The 22,745-nt window shown below is 42.5% G+C and overlaps 1 protein-coding gene across 1 annotated transcript; it reads right to left on the bottom strand.

Annotated features, from left to right (window-relative positions):
- Nucleotides 1-1,802: 1,802 nt before the first annotated feature.
- Nucleotides 1,803-22,449, bottom strand: wscd1b (WSC domain containing 1b). Its single transcript, XM_040011822.1, has 9 exons — nucleotides 22,151-22,449; nucleotides 20,482-21,130; nucleotides 14,480-14,594; nucleotides 13,204-13,388; nucleotides 8,350-8,471; nucleotides 7,361-7,538; nucleotides 6,781-6,945; nucleotides 6,474-6,674; nucleotides 1,803-4,732 (listed from the first exon to the last, which is right to left on the bottom strand). The coding sequence occupies exons 2-9, from the start codon at nucleotides 20,873-20,875 to the stop codon at nucleotides 4,380-4,382; spliced, it is 1,713 nt and encodes a 570-aa protein (XP_039867756.1). The 5' UTR covers nucleotides 20,876-21,130; nucleotides 22,151-22,449; the 3' UTR covers nucleotides 1,803-4,379.
- Nucleotides 22,450-22,745: the final 296 nt, after the last annotated feature.

A 22,745-nucleotide genomic window follows, 5' to 3' on the forward strand; every position in this document is an offset into this window, starting at 1 on the left:
GAAAGAAATGTGATGTAAAATGTTAAAGTGAGGTCAGAGGTCAAATGTGGCATGATATTTGGATGCAAATTATAATATGACAGAATATGACCTGAGTTTGATTTTGAAAGCTTCCTTCTTCCTTCTTTGGATTCAGGAGACAGACACTATCTCTACTTTTAAGATTAGGCTTAAAACCTTTCTTTTTGCTAAAGCATATAGTTAGGGCTGGACCAGGTGACCCTGAATCCTCCCTTAGTTATGCTGCAATAGACGTAGGCTGCCGGGGATTCCCATGATGCATTGAGTTTTTCCTTTCCAGTCACCTTTCTCACTCACTATGTGTTAATAGACCTCTCTGCATTGAATCATATCTGTTATTAATCTCTGTCTCTCTTCCACAGCATGTCTTTATCCTGTCTTCCTTCTCTCACCCCAACCAATCACAGCAGATGGCCCCGCCCCTCCCTGAGCCTGGTTCTGTCGGAGGTTTCTTCCTGTTAAAAGGGAGTTTTTCCTTCCCACTGTCGCCAAAGTGCTGCTCATAGGGGGCCATATGATTGTTGGGTTTTTCTCTGTATCTATTATTGTATGATCCACTGTGCAATATAAAGCGCCTTGAGGCGACTGTTGTTGTGATTTAGCGCTATATAAATAAAACTGAATTGAATTGAATTGAAAAAGAGGTCAAAAGTCCAAAGTAATTTGATATTTAAAATCCTCATAAATCATTTTCTATATGTTGTCAATACAATGACAGTAAGAAACAGCTTTTAATAGCTCCATATAGCATTACTATCACATTGACCTTCAGGTCAGTGAACTGACCTTGAAGAATCTTGTCAGTTTTTGACCAATGAATCGTTGAAACTTTTCGAATGTCATGCATGCAGGCAAATGCTAGTGTTAGCCATCCATCCATTCTCTTCCACTTATCAAATTCACACACCTATCCCAGCCTCTACAGGGGTGAGACAGCTATGGGGCACCGTTTGTAAACAGAAACACGCTGAAATCAACGGCAACATTTTTCCACATTTAGCTCAAAACCTTATAAAAACATGTTTTTTCGAGTCATTTTTCATAACATTTACTAAAATGTTTGTAACTTTTTATATTTAAAACACCATATTAAATGTTAAATCTAAATATAATATTTAAATCTAAATGTTAAATGTTACAGGAAACTAAATATTTAGCTAACGTGCAAATTTATTGTACGGGTCAACAGAAATACCAAAATAAAAGCTTTACGAAAAGCTCCGGCGCTAAAGTGTGCCGGTGGTGGTCAGGTTGTGTCTGCTCTCCCTTGACGGTCACTTCTCACCACCATGAGCTGCTTCACTTCTTGCCTACCAGCATGTGCAGTGATTTAGCTGGACATGTGCTGCGGTGATTGTGAAGTGGAGGCTGTAGCTGCTGAAGGTGCTGGACCTTTGGATGGCCGGCAAAACGGCTCTTCCAATGTTTTCAGCTAAAGGAAGTTGGAGTAGGCGGACTACCTGGACAGAACCCACACATACAAGGGGGAGAACATGCAAACTCCACAGACTCCCAGGACTTTTTTAATGATGCTGAATGTTGTATGATGAACCCAGGACGTTCTTGCTTCAAGACAGCATGGCACTGTGTCACCGAGCTGTCCCAAGTATCATATACAGAACATCATTTGGATAATTACTGAAAAGTTATTTTATAAGCCAACTATTTGCCAGTCACTGAATATTATTGATTAAGATGTCATTGACTGTTACTAATAAATACGTATTAACACTAGATGATGTAAAAAATTAACAACACTAAATGAAATTTTGAATGGATTGTTCACTTTTTTTGTATTTTAATAAATAAACATTTGATCCTCTTTGAAACAAATCAGTGAAGATGGTACACTAACACATGGCACACAGTATTCAACAACTTTACATGATTTTTTAAATCATCCATATTATTTAAATAGTGACTTTTAGATTAGTTTCCAGTGTGTACAGCTTTCTTTGAGTTAGAAATGTGACATATTCAAACCTCTGGCAGTGATGTCCTCTTTGATTTTGAAGTGTCTGGTGTCATCATGCCGAGGACTGAAGAGCTCTTCAACCTGTCTGTTCATCTGGCAAAGGATACGAAAAAGAGCTGCAAATGATTTAAAATGAATAATCCCACCGTAAAGACAATCACCTACAAGTGGATTGTAAATGACTGCCAATTTGTGTGAAATTCAGCCTAACTAGTCTACTGTTTAATGTGAAAAGAAGACTCCAGGATCCCCATCAGGTAACTGTTAATATCAGAATGCATGTGTCCGCGATCATAAATGCATGAGTGGTGTTCCAGAAAACGTCTTTGCTGTCCAACAGGAACAGTGGAGCTGAACAACACTTTGTGAACATGGAGGTAAAGACCTGGCCTTTTGAAGTAATGCAGTCTGGACATGAAAGAGAAATTTGTTTGACCACAATAAAAGCAGTCTTGTTTGGCACAAATGAAGGGGAACTATTCTGGAGAGTAATTTTGAAGCACAGACATGTTCTTGTTTGGGTTTGCTTTGCTGCCTTGGAGACTCAGCAGTTGGTTATTCATCTATGAACCCTACATCCTTTGAAAAACAGGCTGGTAAAAGCTATCCAAGATGGACTAGAAGTAGACGGTTCAACGGGACAAAAACACTGGTTCAGAAAGAAGGCAGAGTCATTGGCTGGTTTAGTCACAATGCAGATTTGAAACCCATCACACTGTTGGAGGGTTTGAGAGAGATGTAGCACGTGGACGGAATTTCTAAAACAACTTGCAGCAGACTGATCTCAGACACTAGCTGATGTTTAAGCCACACGGTGGCTAAAGGAGACTTAGTTGTTTCATAGAAGATGGATATATATGCATGTATCCACCTGAAAGAGCATAGTTTCTTTCTGTCTATACCATCCTAATCCGAACACTGGACGGACTTCTTTTTCATGAGTATGTGTGTGAATTATTGCACAACACACAAAGTTTCTATTGTAATGTGATGTTGGTGTGAGGCTGTGCTTTGTGTTGTCTGGAGAATCTCCCCTGTAAAACCACCTCGTTAGCAGCAGCATGTCCACCTTCTTGTATTCTGTCTCTTTTTTCTGTGCCTGATTTTAGAAGCTTTCTACTGTCTCAAATCTTCTCTTTGTACTCACCTGTATGTTCTGACGTACTGTATCAGACAGGTGTTGGTGAGGTTATCTAGTGTTAGCAGACAAAGAAGAGGTCCAGATTGTAGATATTGTCAGCAGTGAAATGTTACAAAAACAAAGTTCTAAGTGGTTAGTAGTCCACAATGAGCTCATAGAAGCAGGGACTGGATTTTGGAGTAAAAGCTTACATTCACATGTGGCTGATAGAGGAGGCAAACATTTAGCTCGTTGCTGGAATCAGTTGTTTGCATCTCTGTTGCAGTGAATGAACACAGTGACAGCAGCCCTGCATGAATCTTTCATTTTCAGAGGTGGTTTTTTTTAGCATTGTCAGAGAGGTGCTGATTGTGCTACAGTTTCTGAGCAGTCTATGGTGAAATTCATTCAATTTATGTCTCCTTGGTATATTTCATATTAATATCAGATACAAGAACGTGACTCAAATAAAAAATAAAAATGTAATGGTGAATGCAGAGAAAGGAATTTGCACCAGTGTTCGTAGTACTGATAGGTGCACATTCAACCACCAGGTGGCACTGTTCTCCCAGGTTATTCCAGGAACGATTGGAAAACATCTGCACTTGAGCAATATGCGAGTCCTTTGCTAAGAGATCTACAGCGCACACACGTGTTTGCTTTCTTTGTGACAAGCTGAACAGCAGATACACAAACCCTCCCAATGTCACCTTGGAAATGGAGACACACCTGTCCTCACCTGGTAACAATAAAGTGAGACACGTTTCAAGTGATGCCAGTGTACGCAACTGCACCCAGCTCAAAGTAAACGCATTTAATGAAATAAAATGCTAATAGAAACATTTCATACAGTTTGGAGAAGTTTTCATTGTCATCACCATATTTCTGAGTTCATGTCCATATAACAGCATGCAGCAGCTCTGAAGGACATACAGATACATCCAGATCTACTGCCTAACAAATCCTTTCTGAGTAATCATCATATTTGCTGCTTGCATAGAGGCAGTCCTGGCCTTGACGCTTTCATACCTGTTCTCTGTAGAATTTCACAATGAACTGAAATGTTTCTCCAGTGACCTCTAAAGAGTTTCTCTGATTCTACGGGCATTCACAGTGTGACTGGCTTATTAAAGAGTCAGGTGGGCCGCTTACATTGGCCAGCGTGTGTCTGCTCCCCACGTAGCACTCGGTGGAAACATTTCCTCTCACACACCTCTGCTGTACCAGTCATTTAAAGAACTACCTCATGACCTTTTCACATTATCATCTGGGGAGGTAATCTTGTGGAAGTCCGCTAAAGTTCCTGCTCTGCAGCGCCTGGTCAACAGCATGAATGTGGGAGTCAATCATCTGTCTCATGTCAGGAGTGAATGGGTCAAAAGAGGGCCGCTGAGCCCCTGAGCGTTTGAAATGCCCGTCTTGGTTGCTCTCTGCACACAGAAACCTCTCCTCTGTCATAGTGACGTTTAGAAAGGCTGTGATGAGCCGGAGCTGGGGGAGGAGATCTCGCTGCAGCTCCTCATAATGCACCACCAGGAGGCGACGGCCAAACTTCAGCCAGCTCACAGCATGAGATGCCCACCAGGGGGCATAGCTGGAGACAAACTCTGGCCATTCTGCAAGTGAAAGAGGGTACAGTTGGATTATTTATAGCTAATTTGATCAGGAATCACACATAGACGTTGGATTTTATCAATATACTGCATGGTCCTGAGAATTTTCATTTTTGTGTCTGTGTCAGTGTTGAAGGAACTGATTGCAGAACTAAGTAAAAAAAATGTACGTGTCCAAAATGATCATCTGAGTGAATGTTTATCTGTGTGAATGTGGAAGACGCGACTCAACTGGTTATGACACAAACTATGGAAAAACATATGCGTAAAAACTGTGGAGAGCTCCACTGTGTGGATATCAAACGGCAGTACAACTTCAACATAGTTACTCCCAAGGTGAAGACTATAAATCAAATGATTTCATGCACTGCAATCAGATGATAAACATCATTCATCATCGTGTGAAAAAAAAGAGAAACTGGAATGTCAGCCAGGAAGCAGGCAGAGAGGAGACAATGCAGCATGTGTGTGTATATGCCTGTGGTATAGACAGGCTGGCTCGTTGTTGGATCTCTAACTAACTGGTTGTGGAACTGGTGTTTTATTTTGTTTGCATTTTTTGTGTAAGAGCAGCCAATAGCCACATACAAGGGTTGATGAGCGCATCGAGGTGTTTTTAAGCTTGGGACTGTGACTGAAATGAGATATTTTAACTTTTTTTCTATAACATTCATTACGTTCTTAAACTATACATGAGACATTGTAGTTACATTTTGTAAGAAACAAAGAAAACAACTGTCAAGAAGTAGTGCAGCATGGTGATGGTTTAGCAGCATGATGCCACAGCAGTAGCTTTCAGTCCACACTCATCTGTATTCTGCATTATCCTCAGAACACTCTGTCAACAGCTTTCAGTGGGACCAAGAAACTGCTTTTTCACTGTCTTTTGAAAATCAAATATTTTCAGTGCTGTGAGCAACATGAATGTTGTCTTCTTTAACCCCACGGTATGGAGAGAAGGCATTTAAAAACTCAGAGCAAATAAAAACTATTAAATAGGTGAATGTAGTCCCCGTAAACTCATTTCAGTTCAAGCGACTTGTAAAAAAGTTGAATTAAAACCTGTGAGGAGAGATATTAAAGAGACGATGTTGAGATCTGTTAGAAAAAAAAGTGAAAAGCATAAAGCTACAACCAACCAAGAACCTTCTTCCTGTGAAATGACGACCCTAACCGCAGCGGCACCAATAACAAGATTTACGATCCCGCAAAGGTCCGTCTGCGTACACGTTTACGGTTTCAACCACTCCTATCCAGCCCTTCAAGATTCCCATTGCTTCTGCTTGGAAAGCGGTCTCCTGGCTGGAGTGGACAGTGAACCCATCACCTATGCTCGACCATAAATCTCGCTATACCGCCCAAGTATGTGGGAACAATATGACCATGCAGAGACTTGCCCAAAAAGCCACAAACGAGACACAATGAAGGGTGTGATCTGATGTCTGCTATGCCTGAATGCTACATTCCATTTTTTAGACTTTACTCAACAGATAATTGTTTAGTGGAACAAAGTAAAAAGACAACTTTTGAACAAAGTTTAGACAAAGTTTGACTTTTCTTAAAGGGTGGCTGTCTGGTGCTCAGGAGTGAGTCTTGAGTGCTGGCCTGTAAATATAAAGGTGCTTCACGACATTCATCTCTTGTCTACTCTTGTTGTATCATCAACAGCAGGACATTATGCAGCAGTAACTATAGCAACCTTCAGCTGAGCCATAAACCACTTCATTCTATTGGACTACATCACCTTTACTCTTCCACTGGGCATCTGTGGCGTGTCCTAAGTGTCCGGCGCACTTGCGGTTGAATTCAGCCATTAAGGAGCGGTAAGGGTTGCGAATCAGCAGGATGGCAGAGTCAAACATCTCAATTTCTTTCTGCCCACTTTCATGGGTCTTTACGCAAATGCTGCGGCCACTCTTCCAGTAGTCCTTCTCGCCTTTGAAACCTGGTACCAATGAATAAATGAATAGATAACAGTCAGCTGTAGGGCAATATTTCATCAAGCACCCACTTAAACTCTCATTTCAGGACACGGACTGTGCTCTCCCCACCTCTGTTGTACAGCGTGCCATCGAAATAGAAGCTGCCAGTGTAGTAGCCGGTCACAAGCTCGATCAGGTGTCGTACCCAGGTGTTGCCTGCCCCGGGAAAACTAGAGAGAGCCACAAGGGAACTGGATCTTTGAGGCAGAAACATCCTCTCTTTGCACCTGGAGTCTGGAAGCACAGTTTTTTTGTTTCAGCTGTTGTATATCAGCAGAATATCAGAATATATCAGAATATGCATGAGAATATATAGTAAGTATTGTAGCAGAGAGCCTGAAATGGAGTTTTTTCTTTACGTGGCACAAATTGCAGTAGGATTGCAAGTCACAGATCAGAGCTAAAATTTGGGATGAAGACTGTTTTCATTTTTACTAAGCATCTGACCCCAAGAAAACAACACAGTGGTCACAGAAAGTCTCTCAGTTGGGACTTAGAATTAATGCAAGACTGGAACTTTAGCTACACTGCATGATCAGCAAAAAATGACTGACACGGCACAGTGGGATGGGCTCAAAATAATACATTTACAAATAAAAACACGTGCAGATGACTAACACATTTTTGCATTGTGTAACAAATATCTCACCAAGCACAGGGGTATGGTAAACTTGGTAGTGGTCAGGCTCTGTGGACGCCGTGAGTGCAGAGGCGATGGTGTGGTTCCCCACACACTGCTGGTTGTCCGACTGCTGGTTGAGACTGAAAAGAGATGACGTCCATGTACAGAAACAGTGGGGTTTCTTGAACACAGCCAGTGGGAGCTCCTACAAACCAAAAGCACAAATGTTCTTCAGGTTGTCATATGACTCATCACACCAATTTTTCTCTCCAAAGACTTCTAATCTAGCTAATCTGTCATCTCAGCTCAGATGCCACCTGACAGGTGGCAGAGCAGGTCAGCCACTAACCAGAAGGTCAGTGGTTCAAGCCCAGGCTGCAATCCAAATATCCTTGGGCAAGAAACTAACCCGATGTTGCTCTCCGATGCATCCATCGGAGTGTGAATGTTAGATAGAGCATTTAAGAGCTTAGAAGAAGTGCTTGTGTGATTGGGTGAATGAATTCGTTGTGTAAAGCGCTTTGAGTGCTCAGACAGAGTAGAAAAGTGCTATATAAGAACCAGTCCATTTACCATTTACTCAGCTGAATCTGCAGAACATCCCAACTCTCTTATTTTTCCTCACTCTGCCAGGTAGCAGGAGGTTAGAATGCTCAATGTCACAACACGAGGACACTGGAGTGAAACTTTTTTGGAACTGATATGCATGCATAAACACACACCGCACGGTGAGAATTAATCATATTGCAGTCACTGCCAATATTTCTACCATCCATATTTCTGTTTTTTTGGAGGAGACACAGCTGCACAGAGTAAGATCTCAGTGCAGGATGCAGAGTATCTACATCTCATTACAGACACATTAAACCTAAAATATTCAGCAAAAATCCAGAGAGCTCTGTGCTCCTACATGTGTTCTCCAGGGAGAGAAGACAGCTCCCTGAGTGGAGAACCACAAGTAGAGTGTGCAATAAATTGATCATCATTGCTGTAATTTGCAGAGGAGAAATTCAAACCTTATCAGTGCACGTCTCGATGCAGGACTGCGTGGTTAGGTTCGGCTGAAAGGAGTAGACGGGGAAGGTGCCGATGATGCTTTTCAGCAACTTGAAGCAACCCCGGTAGTGCACATTTCTGACTGCAAGGAGGAAAAACGCACACGGGGATGATAAGGAATAGCGCTCTGCTAGTGACTGCAAAACACATTTGAAGGGTTTGCCTTGCTTTGGTCAACATTGGGGAGCATTTATTTCTATACAAACAAGTAGCAAATGTCAGATTTTCAAAGAAATGTACATGCAAAGGGTTTCTGCGATAATTATCTTTCCATACTTGGCTGAATTCTGGTACACAGTGTAATACATTCACAAGTCAGCTGCAAATCTCCAGAGACGCCGAAGCTTCCAGTCATGAATATTAATATTGTTTATGATCATCAGCTGCTTATATAATAGATTCGCCCTTGACTGCAACAGGAAGAGGGTGCAAATCTTTACACAAGTGAAAACAGTTTTTATAAGAAAAAGTTATGGATAATCATTATAGCTGGATTTGTCGTGGTCATTGTGGGGCTAATACACAATTAGTTTAGTTCAGTCAAGAGTTTAGTCATAAAACAAAGAAGAGTAATGAGCTGTCAAAAAGGTTTTTAAAATGAAGCATTAAGGACCATCCAGAACAGCAACATAGGTTAAAAGCTTGACATTTTAAAAGTGGAACGTTAACTTTGTGCAACATCCTGCTAAGATAATACAACTTTAAGTATTTACTTAAATATAAATGTCAAATAATATACAGTCAGAGGTTTATGTACACTCATCATGGGCATGAATGTCATGGTAATTTGGAGCTTTTAATGATGTCTTTGAACTGTTTGTTTTTCAGGGTGGAATAAAGGATACGTCTTTAATGACTATAAAAATAAGTTTACATTTATTTTGGATTTTCCCTAATGCACACAGACTCAAAAGTACACATACAGGCTGAAGTACGTAGATATATACTCTTAAATATTTTAATAAGTGGTGCTAAAAGTTCTATGCTGATTTTTAACTTTTAACAAGACCAATGTAATTAACTCTTTGCTAGCAATCATGGTAGACTATACTGGTAGTTTCTCTTTGCCAGCACAAAAATGATTTAATTTGACAGACGTGACTGGACTGACCAAGACTCACAGCGATAACAGCAAGAAGGGGAGCTGTAGATCAGCATGAGTAGCATGGTCTCTTACAACCATTTCTAAATAACTGCACATTCCAAGATCATCAGTTCAAACAATTTTATGTACAAGTTATATAGATGTGTCACCAATTTGCCAGGATATGGAAGTAGACCTAAACTCTCAGCCTCACCCACATAGCAGACAGGTCTGGCCCGGATCTGGTCTCAAGCCGGCACTGCTGGCTGACTTCTGGCATGGTAAGTGGTATGTCATCCAGATATGGGCCAGGCCCATGGTTTGGTTTATGTGGCCCAGGCTCATAGAAAGCAGGTCTTCCCCAGATCCGGCATCAAGCTGGCTCTTCTGACTGACTGGTGTCATGGCAGGGTGTATGTCAACCAGATGTGGGCCAGGTCTGATGGCACTATTTATGTTCCTATTTTCCTATTTTAGTTAGAAGACCCAAATGCCATGTTGCAATACTATACTGCTATGGTATGGTTTCAAATGCAGGTTTGACAGGCTTGTGAGTGTGCATTTTATCCAAAACCTAGTGAGGGTTTACTCATGTTCATCACCAGGTAGCTGTAGCTCAGGAGGTCGAGCAGGTCACCTACTGATCGGAAGATTAGTGGTTTGATCCCTGGCTCTTCCAGTCTACATGTCAAGAGTGTGAATATGTATGAATGCAGTTAGGAAGCACTCAGTTTAGAGAAAGTGCGTGATTGGGTGAATGTGGCATGTTGTATAGAGCACTTTGAGTAGGAAAGCGCTATATAAGATTCACTGTCATGTTACTTTTGCACTATTATGTTCTGGCACATGTTGTTATCATATGGGCTGATTCAAGTACACATTAGGCTGACATCTGGGGCCAGATCTGAAACTGTTCTGGGCCAGCACAGGACCACCAGTGTGTCTGCAACTGGCCTTGTGCTGACCAATGTGTGGGCCACCTCTGGCAAACCAGATCTGGGCCAACAAAGGGCCGTCATTCTTTGCGGTATGTGGACCATGTGCAAGCACATTGTGTGGGCCAGATCTGGGCCTTTCCAATTTTGCTATGTGGGCATATGAGAGGAAATCGAATGGGTGCATTCAGTAACCACCAACACTCAAACCTGTCATGAACTGAAAACCGCTGGAACACCAGCGTCACTGTCTACAGTGAAGCAAGATTCACATTGCCATGGTCTAAGACGGTGTCGACCAGGAAAGAAATCCTTGCTTCTTCAAACTGAAATTTGCAGATGATCACAGAGATAAGCTATTATGGTCAGATCAAAACTTTTGCTATTTCTCCATAATGAAAAGAGACATGTTTGGGGGTGACAAACCCAAGAACTGGACTTGACTCCAAAAAAATATCACCAGTCAAATTTAAAGCTACACTTGGCATAATACTGCAAAGAAGCAAAGGAGTGGAATAACAACAAAGCACAGTTGCCAGTTACACAGTAACACAATTTTGTCAAGACCATCTTCCCAGAGGAAGCAATGGCATGAAAAACAACAAAGAACAGGATGTTGCTGTGTTATATTTTTCTTATTATTTTGCATTACAAATACTACAACAATACCAGAACCAACAGGATTTGTCACTCATGCATGTCTGAGCATCAACAGATGACAGCTCGCAGATGGCTGTCGCAGCAATGCAGCCCGCTTTCTAGGTGTGCATCAGACAAATATGATGACCGCAGGAACGGCGATGGAAGGATTTGTCAATTTAAACATCAGCCAAAGAAATGATGACACATCTCAGCCAGTCTTTCACACAGTCTGAGATGACTCAGACAAGGACTTTTAGAGTGGAGAGTAAACACTATTACATGCTTACATTTTCTTACGGAAGGAGTTCAGTGCATTTTTTTTTTGTTAGTAGCATATTAAATGTTTGCTCATTATTTATTCATGGTTTAAATATGTGCTCGCTGTTGCTCCATTTATTACTTAATTTAGTTTGCATTAGGTGTAAACCTAACACAATGCATCATTTTAGTCACAAGTGGCATCGGTTCATTTATGCAAATCAGCTCAAGCTGTGTGTGTGTGTGTGTGTGTGTGTGTGTGTGTGTGTGTGTGTGTGTGTGTGTGTGTGTGTGTGTGTGTGTGTGTTGATGTGCGGGCTGATAAATACCTTTTTATGATAATCCTTCTTGAATAAAGCCCCCACCGTTTCACACACCTTCCCCTTTCCTTCTGTAACACTATGCACTAAGACAAATCCTTATCCTATCCTGCTGTGCTTTTCATTGTAATTCACTTAACTTTCTTCTTTGCTCCTAGCTGTGAATCCCAAAAGTTATCTGATTCTTTGGTTCATATCAGACGCTTTCATTTTTTGGTTAGGTTAGACCAGAGATGGGCAGTAACGCATTACTTGTAATGCGACCACTTTTTTCAAGTAATGAGTAAAGTAAGTGATTACTATTGGAATAAAGTAATAGATTACTGTTACTTTCTAGTAAGCACGCTGCATTACTGCGTTACTAAACCATGATTTTGTTTGTGAAAGTGTCTCATGACAATGGCGTACGAGCGTGCGACGTCCGTGGCAGGAACAGCGAAAAATTTAACTTCAAATCTGATCAAGCACCCAGCACGCCACCACGGGAATGTGAAATTCCAATTCCCCTCCGGGCAAACCTCCACAGGCCCCACTCCTGCTAAACAACTGAAAATAGATTCAAGAGCGACAGGACTTAGTGCTGCTGAATCTTTGATTTTATTTATTTTCTGCTGTGTAAAACACAGCAGAAAAAGAGTGAGTGTAGCCACAAAACATTATTTTATTGTATATCTTGGAAAATGCAGAAAATAGGTTTAAATGTTATATGCAACAATCAGAGACTGTTGGATATAATTTAATTTTTGCTTGATGCATAAAAGTTTAAAACTAATAAAACAATTTTTTAAAAGTGACTTTTCCATTTGATTCAATTTTATATGATGGATTATGCAGAAAAAGATCGATTTGGGTTGAAAGGCCTAATGCTTTATTACTTATTCAGGTTGTGTATCATGTTTTTAAAAAGTATCTAAGTAATAAAGTAACTAATTACTTTTGAAAATAAATAATCAGTAAAGTAATGGGATTATTTTCTTGGAGATGTAATCAGCAATTAGTAACTAAGTACTTTATTCAAGTAATTGGCCAACACTGGGTTAGACAAAGCAAAGTTATGGTTAAGTATATGTAGACACATTTAGAGGAAGTAAATGACGATAAAACCTTCAAAATATGAGTAATGTTGGGTGGTTCCAGACAAAAGATGATGAATGTGAAAGATGCTTCTCTGGTTGTGTCTCCAAAACAATTCTCTCTCGTCGCATCGACAACGCATCCTCACTGACCAACAAAATATGAATAATGCACCGTGGAAGTGACACGCTGACTAACTTGACAACATCTCTAGAGCAGGGGTGTCCAACTCCAGTCCTCGAGAGCTACTGTCCTGAAGCTTTTAGACACATCCTTGTTCCGACACACCTGAATCAAATGTGCTGTATGTATAAGGCTTTGGTTGCACAGCGGCATGTGGCAGCGTTATAGATGGTGGTGTGGGGAGTGCATAGCTTTAACTTTTCTGTGTTGTCGTGTTTTGAGAATTTAACTTCAGTCATTTCTTCACTCATCTGCGGAGCCCGTGTAGGGTATAAATAGTAAACGGTGCCGTGTCTTCCCTGAGGGAAGTCGACTCACATTTTCTGTGACCTGGCAGCTGCTCCTCCACCTTGTATATGGAGAGACGGCCCACGCCGCCACAGGGAGACCCCCTCTCACCCCGACACACCAGACTACAATCCTCTTCCGGAGCCCGAGGGCTGCTAATCCGATTCCCGCAGTGGCACTCGGCTCCGTACTCCAGACCTGCAAACTGGTAACCACTGCACACACACACACACACACACACACACACACACACACACACACACACACACACACACACACACACACACTGATAGTTATTGCCCTAGCCAATGGCAATCCATAACCTGAAGCTATTGCCCTCTGGCTATGCTTTCCCACAGGACTTTCGATAACATTTCAAACTTATCATTTAACTCAAAGTTTCTGGGCTTACACATACAGTTTCCCCACAATAGCCATCAGTGCTTTTCATTCTGCACTCTCCTGACTGTGTAATGCCTTCTTCTGGCTGCAGTGCAGTCACCTCTGATCTGTACTTTACATATCAAGGCTCTTGTGACTCATCCCCCTTTCCTCTTCCTTTATCCAGGCTCCTTGGGAAAGACAGAGACCTCATCAAAACTGACCTTTTCATGTATGTCCTTTGAAGCTTGCTCATAAATTGCCTTGACTTTTTACTTTTGCTCATTGCGGTAATTGGCTCGCTCAGGTAACGAGACTGCCTTCCATGTGGACAGGCAGAGGGCGGGTTTGCATTTGAGATGGAAGCGCCAGCTATCCGCCTGGCAGCATCCATCTGTCCTCGGCTGTTCCCGTTTCACTGGGGATGCACTGCTTCCTGGCTGCTAACATATAAAAAGGAATAATTCAAGCAGGTCATTCTTTGAGTTGTGTTTGAAAAATTCCACCTGTCTCTACATGTTTAATAACAGGTTTGTTGAGGATGTGGCAGCGCTGATTACTCGGCTCACACTGACCCAGTCAGAGACTTTCACACCACAGCACGTCCACAGGAAAAGCACATATCTAACCACTGATTTATTCACCGACTGCTGGACTCAGCTCATTAAGCGTTCTATAACACACACACAAACACCTCCCTTCTTCCTTTTTCTGCAACAGATCGAGCCTTCTGTCCTGGCCTGCTCTTCATTCTCCCCTCTCTCACTCCTCACCCCCTCATCTTTTACTGTCATCCAGCCACCTGGCTCTCCGCTATAGCTCAAAACACAGGAGGCATTCATGGAGGAGACTGAGATCCAAAGCATTTACTCACACAGCGAGCTTTCTGTGGTCCCTTCACAGGAGCCCGCTGTGAACGCATTACCTTTCCGAGCAGGTGTCTTGACACAAAGAACTGGTCATTTTGCGCAGGTCGTAAAGCATGGTCCCTCCCAGGGCTCGATCGCTGGCGTTGTGAAGGAAGCATCCGATGTAGGTTCCTATATGAAGAAAAGAAATGTGAAATTAAAATTCATTCAGGCAGAAAAGTCCTGTGGTGGCACTCAGCGTGCGCAATCACAAAACCAAGGCAGCTGAATGAAAAGTACACATTTATGGTCAAATCTAATAATAAAAAAGGAATCGGGTACTTGTCATTCAAGAATCGGACAGATTTCCAGCAACGCATTTCTTTTTTCTTTGATTTGACCTTGGAATTTTCCCTTAGTTTTCGCCTATCATCCTTTATTGGCCAAATTAAACTGAGTGACAGACTCATAAGGTATAAAAATAATCACCATTAGCACCACTGACAAACTAAATAATGTCCTACGTAGTGCCTCGCAAACTTAGAACACATTTGTTTTTTTTTAAATCAAACAGAAATGAGACAAATTGTGTATGTCCATGTTTGTGTTTGGTCCATGTTGCACACACACACATGTTGACACACTCCTCTGCAACTTGATATGGCATCTTCGGTTTGGCTCCGGACACATTCTCCAAGACTGGCAGAACCAAAACAGCCTTTGCGTCATCACTTACTCACGGTTATTATGCACAGCAGCATGTATCGTGAGCCATAACATCCAACTAAATTATAACATGGCAAGGCTTGATTTATCCAGCAATGTAGATGATTGGTAGTTCTGCATTACTGTGAACCTATTTACTTCCACTAGAATAAAAATCACCCGTGCAGAAAGAAGGATGTAACGCATAATAGGCTACGGCAGACTATTATGATGTGCTGACAAGATTAAGGCACCATATAAGATGTAACCCAGATTCAGTCTTTGATGTAATCCCTGTCTTTGCCACATTGCAACATCAAACTCTGCTCAGCTGACACATTAAAGTTTTCTTTATAAATTTCATTTTCAGCGAGGGAGCTGATGCATTTCTTTGTGTGCAGATTTAATTTCCATCTTCCTCCTCGAGTCTGACACTATTATGTTTTGAGGCCACATGCTAGATGTTGTTAGTCCTTTAGGAACTGAGTTTTTGGTGGATGGAGTGCGTGCACATACTTGGCTTTTAGGTTTATTTTGCAATCCCTAACATGAATTTACGTGTATCGATGTTTATAGGTTTTAAGGACACGAAGGGCTTGGCTTTCTGTTTTCACTTTACTACCAGCGGCGAAATAGGCCGATGCCAACTGGTCAAAGAGAGGATTTAATAAGTGTTGGAGGTGCATGTGACGGGGACTGATGGAATGTGCAGCAAGGTGAGCAGACAAGACAGAAACACGCAATGGGCTGTGAAATCTCTGGCAGGCTAAGCATCACCGTATCGAATTTGTGATTCAATCAGTCTGCAATGTCTTCTGAAGCTCGTCCAGCCTGTTGTGCTGGAGTCAGGCTGAGTCACCAGCCGCTGGCGCCCAAGAAACAAATGCAGGAGTACAACGGTAGCTGCTGCCTCAAAGTACTGAAAGGCTGGGACCACCAAAGAAGAAACTCAAATGGCATCACCCAAGGTGATGCCCCCCTATGCCTCTCAGCCACCCGGCGGTGCAGGTCATTGTTTTAATCAAAGTGAGAAAGAGGCCCCGGGCAATAGCAGCTCAGGGTTAATGGAGGGAATCAGCCTGAATTCCCAGACATGATAGAAACGACTGCACTTTTGGCTTGCCACTGTGCTGCTTTCTTAAACACCAAGACAGATGGCTGAGCTGGAGCTGATTCTTCCCCGCAGGATTGGATGGAGGAGGCTAATGACAGGATGGCCAAGAATGAGGACATGTGCTGCTGCCACGGGTAGCAACTGTGTGTGACCATTAAAGTCCGCTGAAGGGGGTTCATAGCCTCGCTGCTGGATCTACATACTAAAACCCTCACAAGTGTGAGCAGCGTCATAAAAAAAGGACAACAAAGAGGGTTTCGATGCATTACAGGCTGACCTGAGACAGGATGAGAGGAGGATCATCTCAACGGGGTGTCGGATGCTGAAAAACACAACACAGCTAAGACTGTTAAGACTTTTTCACACACACACTGCAGCCCTGAACTTGTCTAGACATTATGCGGAGGAGCTGCGTGTCAGAATGATGCACGCTCTATACAGCCGCCACTGCTCGCCTGAACCAAACCGAGTGTTTGCAGTAGTGAGAAAGCATTTAACAAGGACAAAATCAAGTGCAGCATTAATTCAGGGAAGCCACAGAGTCAAGCTCAGCTGCAGATTAACTGATTTCAGTAGCAGCACACATCCGATACACTTTCACATATCCAAATGGTTATTTCATAGAGGGCATGCTATTTAAGCTCCTTATCTGCAAACCCACCTTGTAACCGACCTCCTGCCCGGCTCCTCTTTTTCTGACTTAATCTCCTGTTTCTGTTTCTGACTTATTCGGTGTCATATCTGTTGTCACTGACGCCAGCTCTGTTCTGAACTGCTCCTCTGCCTAACTCAAACATTCCACATACCCGCATGGAAGGCTCCAGGAAAGAGCCATGGTGCAAAATATAAATTACTGCAGATGGAAATAGCTTTTCTTCTTTGTCTGAAGTTCAGAGTTGCCAGTCACATCACAGAGTTAATGCAGAGACCTATTACGTTCACATCAGACTCCCAGCGAAACCAAGGGGCAACTTGGACTCTTCCGTGTGCCTTTGGGCTTTGGGAGGACACGGAAGCACGAGTACAGACCACTGCACCGCTGCCACCTGTGTGTACAAATCACTTACAGCACTGAGTGAAACTTTGCCAGAGAATCAAATACTTTGTCATATCTCCATCTACACATCTCTCCTTATTTGTACTTTACATATAAATACATTTGTCACTCATTCCTGCAATGTGTAGGGTTTCCAGCAGCAGATACAAAGTATTATACATCTCTAACGTTTATTATAAAATGTTTGAACAGGTAGAGCTCCTGAATCCATGGATATATGAAACTGAAAATACATGTGCAAACTTCTCCATCTGGCTGTGTGATGTTATTACTGCTACACCCTCTGTGTGAGAGCAGCCACTGAATAAAGATAGGATAAAGACTAAAATCATGAAAATGCCTTTTGGGATTTTGCACCTTTTTGGAAGTCCAGAGCGGAGCGGGACTGATATGTCAGCAGATTACAGCCAATAAATGAGCTACCATAGAGAGATATGTTTAACCACCTGTCTTGTCCTCACATTTGTTATTAAAATAAAAAAAATATCTTTTAAAGGATTTTTATTGTAAGTATTTGTTTTCATTATGTGATTAATACAAACAGGGGACGGTAACTCATGATCACATTTTTAAAATTCAGATAATGTGTGCTGGCCTGAAGCTTTTGGGCTTCAGTCCAGAGATTTAAGCCGTGAAATTTGGATAACGAGACTGTTTTGGATGGGTAAGAGCTGTTTAATGGCAGCCTACCTTGGCTGAACCACCTTATGATAGTCCTGATTTAGCTTCTTATTACTGCTTGACTCACAGTAAGTAGCAGCATTTCCCCTCTCCATTACACTGCCTATTCTACTAAATAGGAAAGTGCTTTTTAAATAATTTTAGACATGGTGCTGCAACTGATATTGATGTAACACTGTCTCTAAGACTGTACCTACTTTCATTATAATTTGATCTTTTGATTAACTCATTTGCTACCAAGTCAATTAACTGTCATAGGTTTTCTTTATTCAGCAAGTAGTCCAGTACACAAACATTCACAATAGCAGCAATCACATCTCATTTGAGGAGCTGGAACCAGCACATCTTTCTGCTTTTCTATTATTTTGACGACACATTTAAAGGTTTATGCAGAAATATTTTCCTTTTGCAGAACTTTAGATGAAAATAGTGATGCTTGTTTTATCTCGCTACACTAAATATGAAGGTAAAGACCGTAGGCTGCTAGCTTAGTGTAAAAACAGCTAGCATGGAGAGTGCTACTTTGGTTCTCATTTGAGGTAAGAAGGCCAAATATCAGTAAGGTCTCCAGTTAACATTTTTCACCTTTCTGTGTGTGTGTGAAGCTGCCATCATGGTGGAGTTTGTTTGCTTAACACAAAAACTAAACGGTGACTTTGTGGGGTGCTATTTACAGAAATGCCTTTTGATCAGAAGCAGTGACTTCTTGGAATCAGTCCACTAGAGGTTCAGTGAGATATTTCTTGCCTCAAAGTCCAGCAACAGCAGCTGGAAGCTGCTGACAAGACCCACCAGCGTCTGGTTTTTATGTTAAGCTAGGCTAAAAATGTGTTAGTCATGGTGGGAAGTGACTGCAGCAGACGGCTGTCCATCCACGAGCCTGCTTGTGCTGGAGGTTACTTCCTGTTGAGAGGGATTTTTTTCCTTCCCACTGTCACCAAGTGCTGGTTCATAGGAGGTTGTCTGATTGTGGGGGTTTTCTCTGGGTTACTCGAGGGCCTCTTCCTCACATGATAAAGCACCTTAAAGTGACTCTTGTTACGATTTAATGCAATATAAAGACAATTTAATTTAAATGTATTTATTAAATATTGCATTTACATGAAAATGATTTTCATTTCAGTGTCAAATACGTGTTGTGGAATTCGAGTGATTGCTTCATTATTATCTGGACTGATATCCTGAAATAATGCATATACTTGGTTTAGAAACGGTGTCAAAAATACGCTTTTTTTTAAGCCCTTCAACCGGCTACTTTCACAGGGCCTGTGGCACAATAGACTTGGGTAATTGAATTCTGTGTCCTGGGTAATACTTTTTAAAAAAGACCTTTTGCCAGATGGCTGTTACTGAAACTGATCTCTTTCTTGCCTCAAACATTTTTCATCTGTATTACCCTACTTAGTGACTGAATGGTCATGTAGTGTCTGTTTAAAAAAAGGATTAAGAGCTTTTACGGGATGCTTTTCAAGAATGGGCTGAAAGAACAAATGTTCCACCGAAGGTAATTCCAATGTATTTATCATTTCAGCAAAATGGCAAAGGCGCTGACAGGCACAGTTAAACAATGGAGTAAATCTCCATGGATATCTCAAAGTACTCAAGTAATGGTGAGGGCTCCTTAGCAGAGAGTGCAAGTAAGAAATTATATCGTTTTTTTAGCTTCATAATTACTAATTTATTTTCTGGAAGCTACTTTAGTGCTCGCCTGCCTTTTTTTTTTTTTACTCTTCTGGTTTCGAGAGGATCAGTGAGCTCTATCTTTCATCTACAAGATCTGAAGCAACCAAATGTAAAATGTTATATAAATGTATAATGAAGCTCTTCTAAATGTTCTAAGGTCATGATTATCTGTTCATAAATGTCGAATGAAGCTTGTTGTGAGTGCACTATGTGAGTCCTGTGCAGAGAGTGCGGTTTCCCAGCCCCTGGCCATCTGAACAAAAAAGAAAGCCCAAAAATAGAAAATAAACATGCATATATGCTCCTGATATGTTGTTCACGGGGAAATCCGTCGGCTCAATATGTTCATAGGGTATTTTAGTCACTTTTCCCCCCAGAGTGTTTTCATAGACTTTGTAATATATGTTTTTAATTTAATGGCAGAAGAGTTGTCCAAGCTTGGCCACGGTCACCTGTGTGGCCTTCCTACGGTTTGTGAGAAGGCCACACAGGTGCAAGTCAGTGACAAAGCAGAGGTCCCGGTGTTTTAGAAAAGCAGATCTAAAATGTGTTAGAGTGTTTAAAATCCCAGCTCTACATTCTCAGCAGAAGTCATTGGAGAAGATCTTTTTCCACGTAAAGAATCGTGCATTTGCCATGATGCACGTTAATGGCATTAACACTTCACTGGCACACTAATACATCTAAATAGGGCGACGCAGTGACCAGTGCTTGTTTTGTCTGCTGGCTAGTTAGCTATACTAAAAACAGCAGTGAAGCTTGTCAAGCCACAAGTGATAGAGGCAGGACAGTGTCAGCTCAATGTGCAGACAAATTCATAGCTGTGCACAGTTATTTACCTTTGTGCCTGCTGCTTCTCTGGACGGAGACTCTTTGCTCTGGACTCTCTGGCAGCAGACTGTGAAACCAGCGATGATGCAAGTGTTGGACCCCCAGGCTTCGGGAAGCAGTCCAGTGTCGCCCTCCTGCCTTGGCTCCCCCTCCAGACGCAGCCTGAATGGCAACCCATCTGGAGCGTGCCCTCATGCCCAAGCCTGCAGTCCTGAGGGCAGTAGGAGGTGCAGAGAGGGACCACAGGGGGGGCAGGCTGGCCAGGTTTGGCTGAGCCACTCTGATGCTGGAGCGCTGTAGAAGCAGGATGCTGCCTGCCATCAGATAGGCGATGCCCAAGCAGAGCAGCAGCATTTGAGCCCGCTTCAAGAGGCAGTGCAGCTTGTAGAAGGGTGCCACCATTCCTATACCGTTTACTGTCTCGCAGCTCAGTGGAAGGCCATTTGGCGAGTAAGGAGAGAGAGCAGATCTGTAACCTACTTAGAACTTCATAATAATGACAAGACCTGTAGGATCTAGCAGAGGTGCACACATTGTCTTGGTCCTTTTGGAGCCACAGAGTCTGAGATCAGCAGTGTAACAATGGATGTATCACACCAGAAAGATTTAATATCCAATGCTGTGGTCAGTGACTCCAAGGGGATCCTTGGGTGTAAGCTGGGGGGAGAAAACAGAAAAAATAGCAGCAGCTAGATTTAATGCAAGCGTATTTCTCTATATGTCAGCACAATGAAAAGGAAAAGATGAGCCCGACTGGTGAATTAGATTCACGGCTTATGTTGACATATCGGCTTGTGTTTCTGTCTTGCAGCGTCTTGCAACAAATCCCATGGTGCTGCTCCATTGCTTCCATTGTTCGCATTTGTTTTTATATCATATTGCTGCCCAAAGTTGCGATTCCTGATTTTAAAATGACACCGAACCTTTGTGGTTTCAAAGTGCATTCTTGACCTTATCTCCCAGCTTCCAAATCTCAACTATCTCACTGAAAAAAATATCATGTGATTAAAACTGTCTGGAGAGCGCATTATGGGTGCTTATAAAATGGGGATTATCATAGCAGTGTGCGCAGACAAACTCTTGCCTCATCCGTGGAGAGATGAATAAGTGATGAGTGGGGGAAAACATGCAAAGATGAGATGTTGAGGATCGCTGAATATGTAGGCTAAAAACACTGTGGTGTTCGCAGTGTTCTCTGAAGCCTGACACTTTGACTGAAGAGTGGAGCAGTGGAGTGAACATCCGATGAGATCCATTAATGCCTCGTTGTCTCGGTGGCCGTCACACACCGTCATGCCCTTCAGCTCTACTTTTCATCTCAGGCCTTCTAAGACACACTCCACCCCCCCTCAAAAAAGTAGGGGTGCGGTGATGCTCCCTATGATAGAAGCAACAGTTTGCTCAGTGAACAGTCTCCGATCATGTCCAAGTGCCCAAGTTATGTTCAACTCCACGTTTTTACGCGTAAAATAACTCGCGGTTGTGTATTCGAGGTGAAAAACAAAGACGCGTGGCTGAATTGATTTAGTGGAACGGGATGGGAGGTTGAAAGGCAAATGAATCACAAGCGAGAGTAAACACGCATCACCTATTTAAGAAGCCGAGGTCTTCCATCTTAAAAGCCCCTCACTGTGCCTCCACCATTTACAGTATTGAATGTTGTACCATGCGGCTTACCTTCAGCACCGGAGCGGCGCGGCATCCTTCCACTGCGCGATCACTTATCAGTTTATAGCCGTTAAGATCGCTGTTTTCCTCGCTTTATTGTGCACCGAGTGTGTCCTCGGCGTTTCCCAGAGCTGTTATATAAGCTCGCTCTCCCTCTCTCTTTCTCTCTTTCTCTCTGCCAGCGCTGCTTTCCGTCGCCCCGAAAGGCTGGCACGGCGATATAAAGCGCAGGCAGTACGTGTGTATGTGCTTGTGTGTCAGAGAGAGAGAGAGATACAGAAAGAGGAGGTGATGGGGACGAGAAGGAGGGGTAGTCGGTCTCATTTGCATTGGTGATGTGGACGCGTCACAGCTCCTCCACCGTGCAAACGGGAGTCGTGTCCAGCAGTCCACAGGCTTTACTGCACATAAGGAGGGCCTTAAAAGGCGTGCAAAGGCTATGCTGAAGCCCGTCTCCATACACTGAGCTCCATGCCCACAGTGCACTATGTATTGAGGTACAATGCAGAGGGCGGCGGGGCAATAAAACCCCACGCGTGAACCATTTGAAGGACGTTTCAGAAAACGCCACAGAATAATCAGATCCACGTCTAAATAAACAAAC

This window comes from Simochromis diagramma, unplaced genomic scaffold, assembly GCF_900408965.1.
Source record: "Simochromis diagramma unplaced genomic scaffold, fSimDia1.1 OVJJ01000123.1, whole genome shotgun sequence".
NCBI lineage: Eukaryota > Metazoa > Chordata > Actinopteri > Cichliformes > Cichlidae > Simochromis > Simochromis diagramma.

Bases quoted from the DNA above. Each gene is read 5' to 3' on its own strand.
- wscd1b (XM_040011822.1), bottom strand. From the start codon at position 20,875: ATGGTGGCACCCTTCTACAAGCTGCACTGCCTCTTGAAGCGGGCTCAA. The intron at 14,595-20,481 runs GTAAATAACTGT...TTCTTCATATAG, and splicing joins GAGAAGCAGCAGGCACAAAG to GAACCTACATCGGATGCTTC. The intron at 13,389-14,479 runs GTAATGCGTTCA...GTGTGTGTGCAG, and splicing joins CAAGACACCTGCTCGGAAAG to TGGTTACCAGTTTGCAGGTC.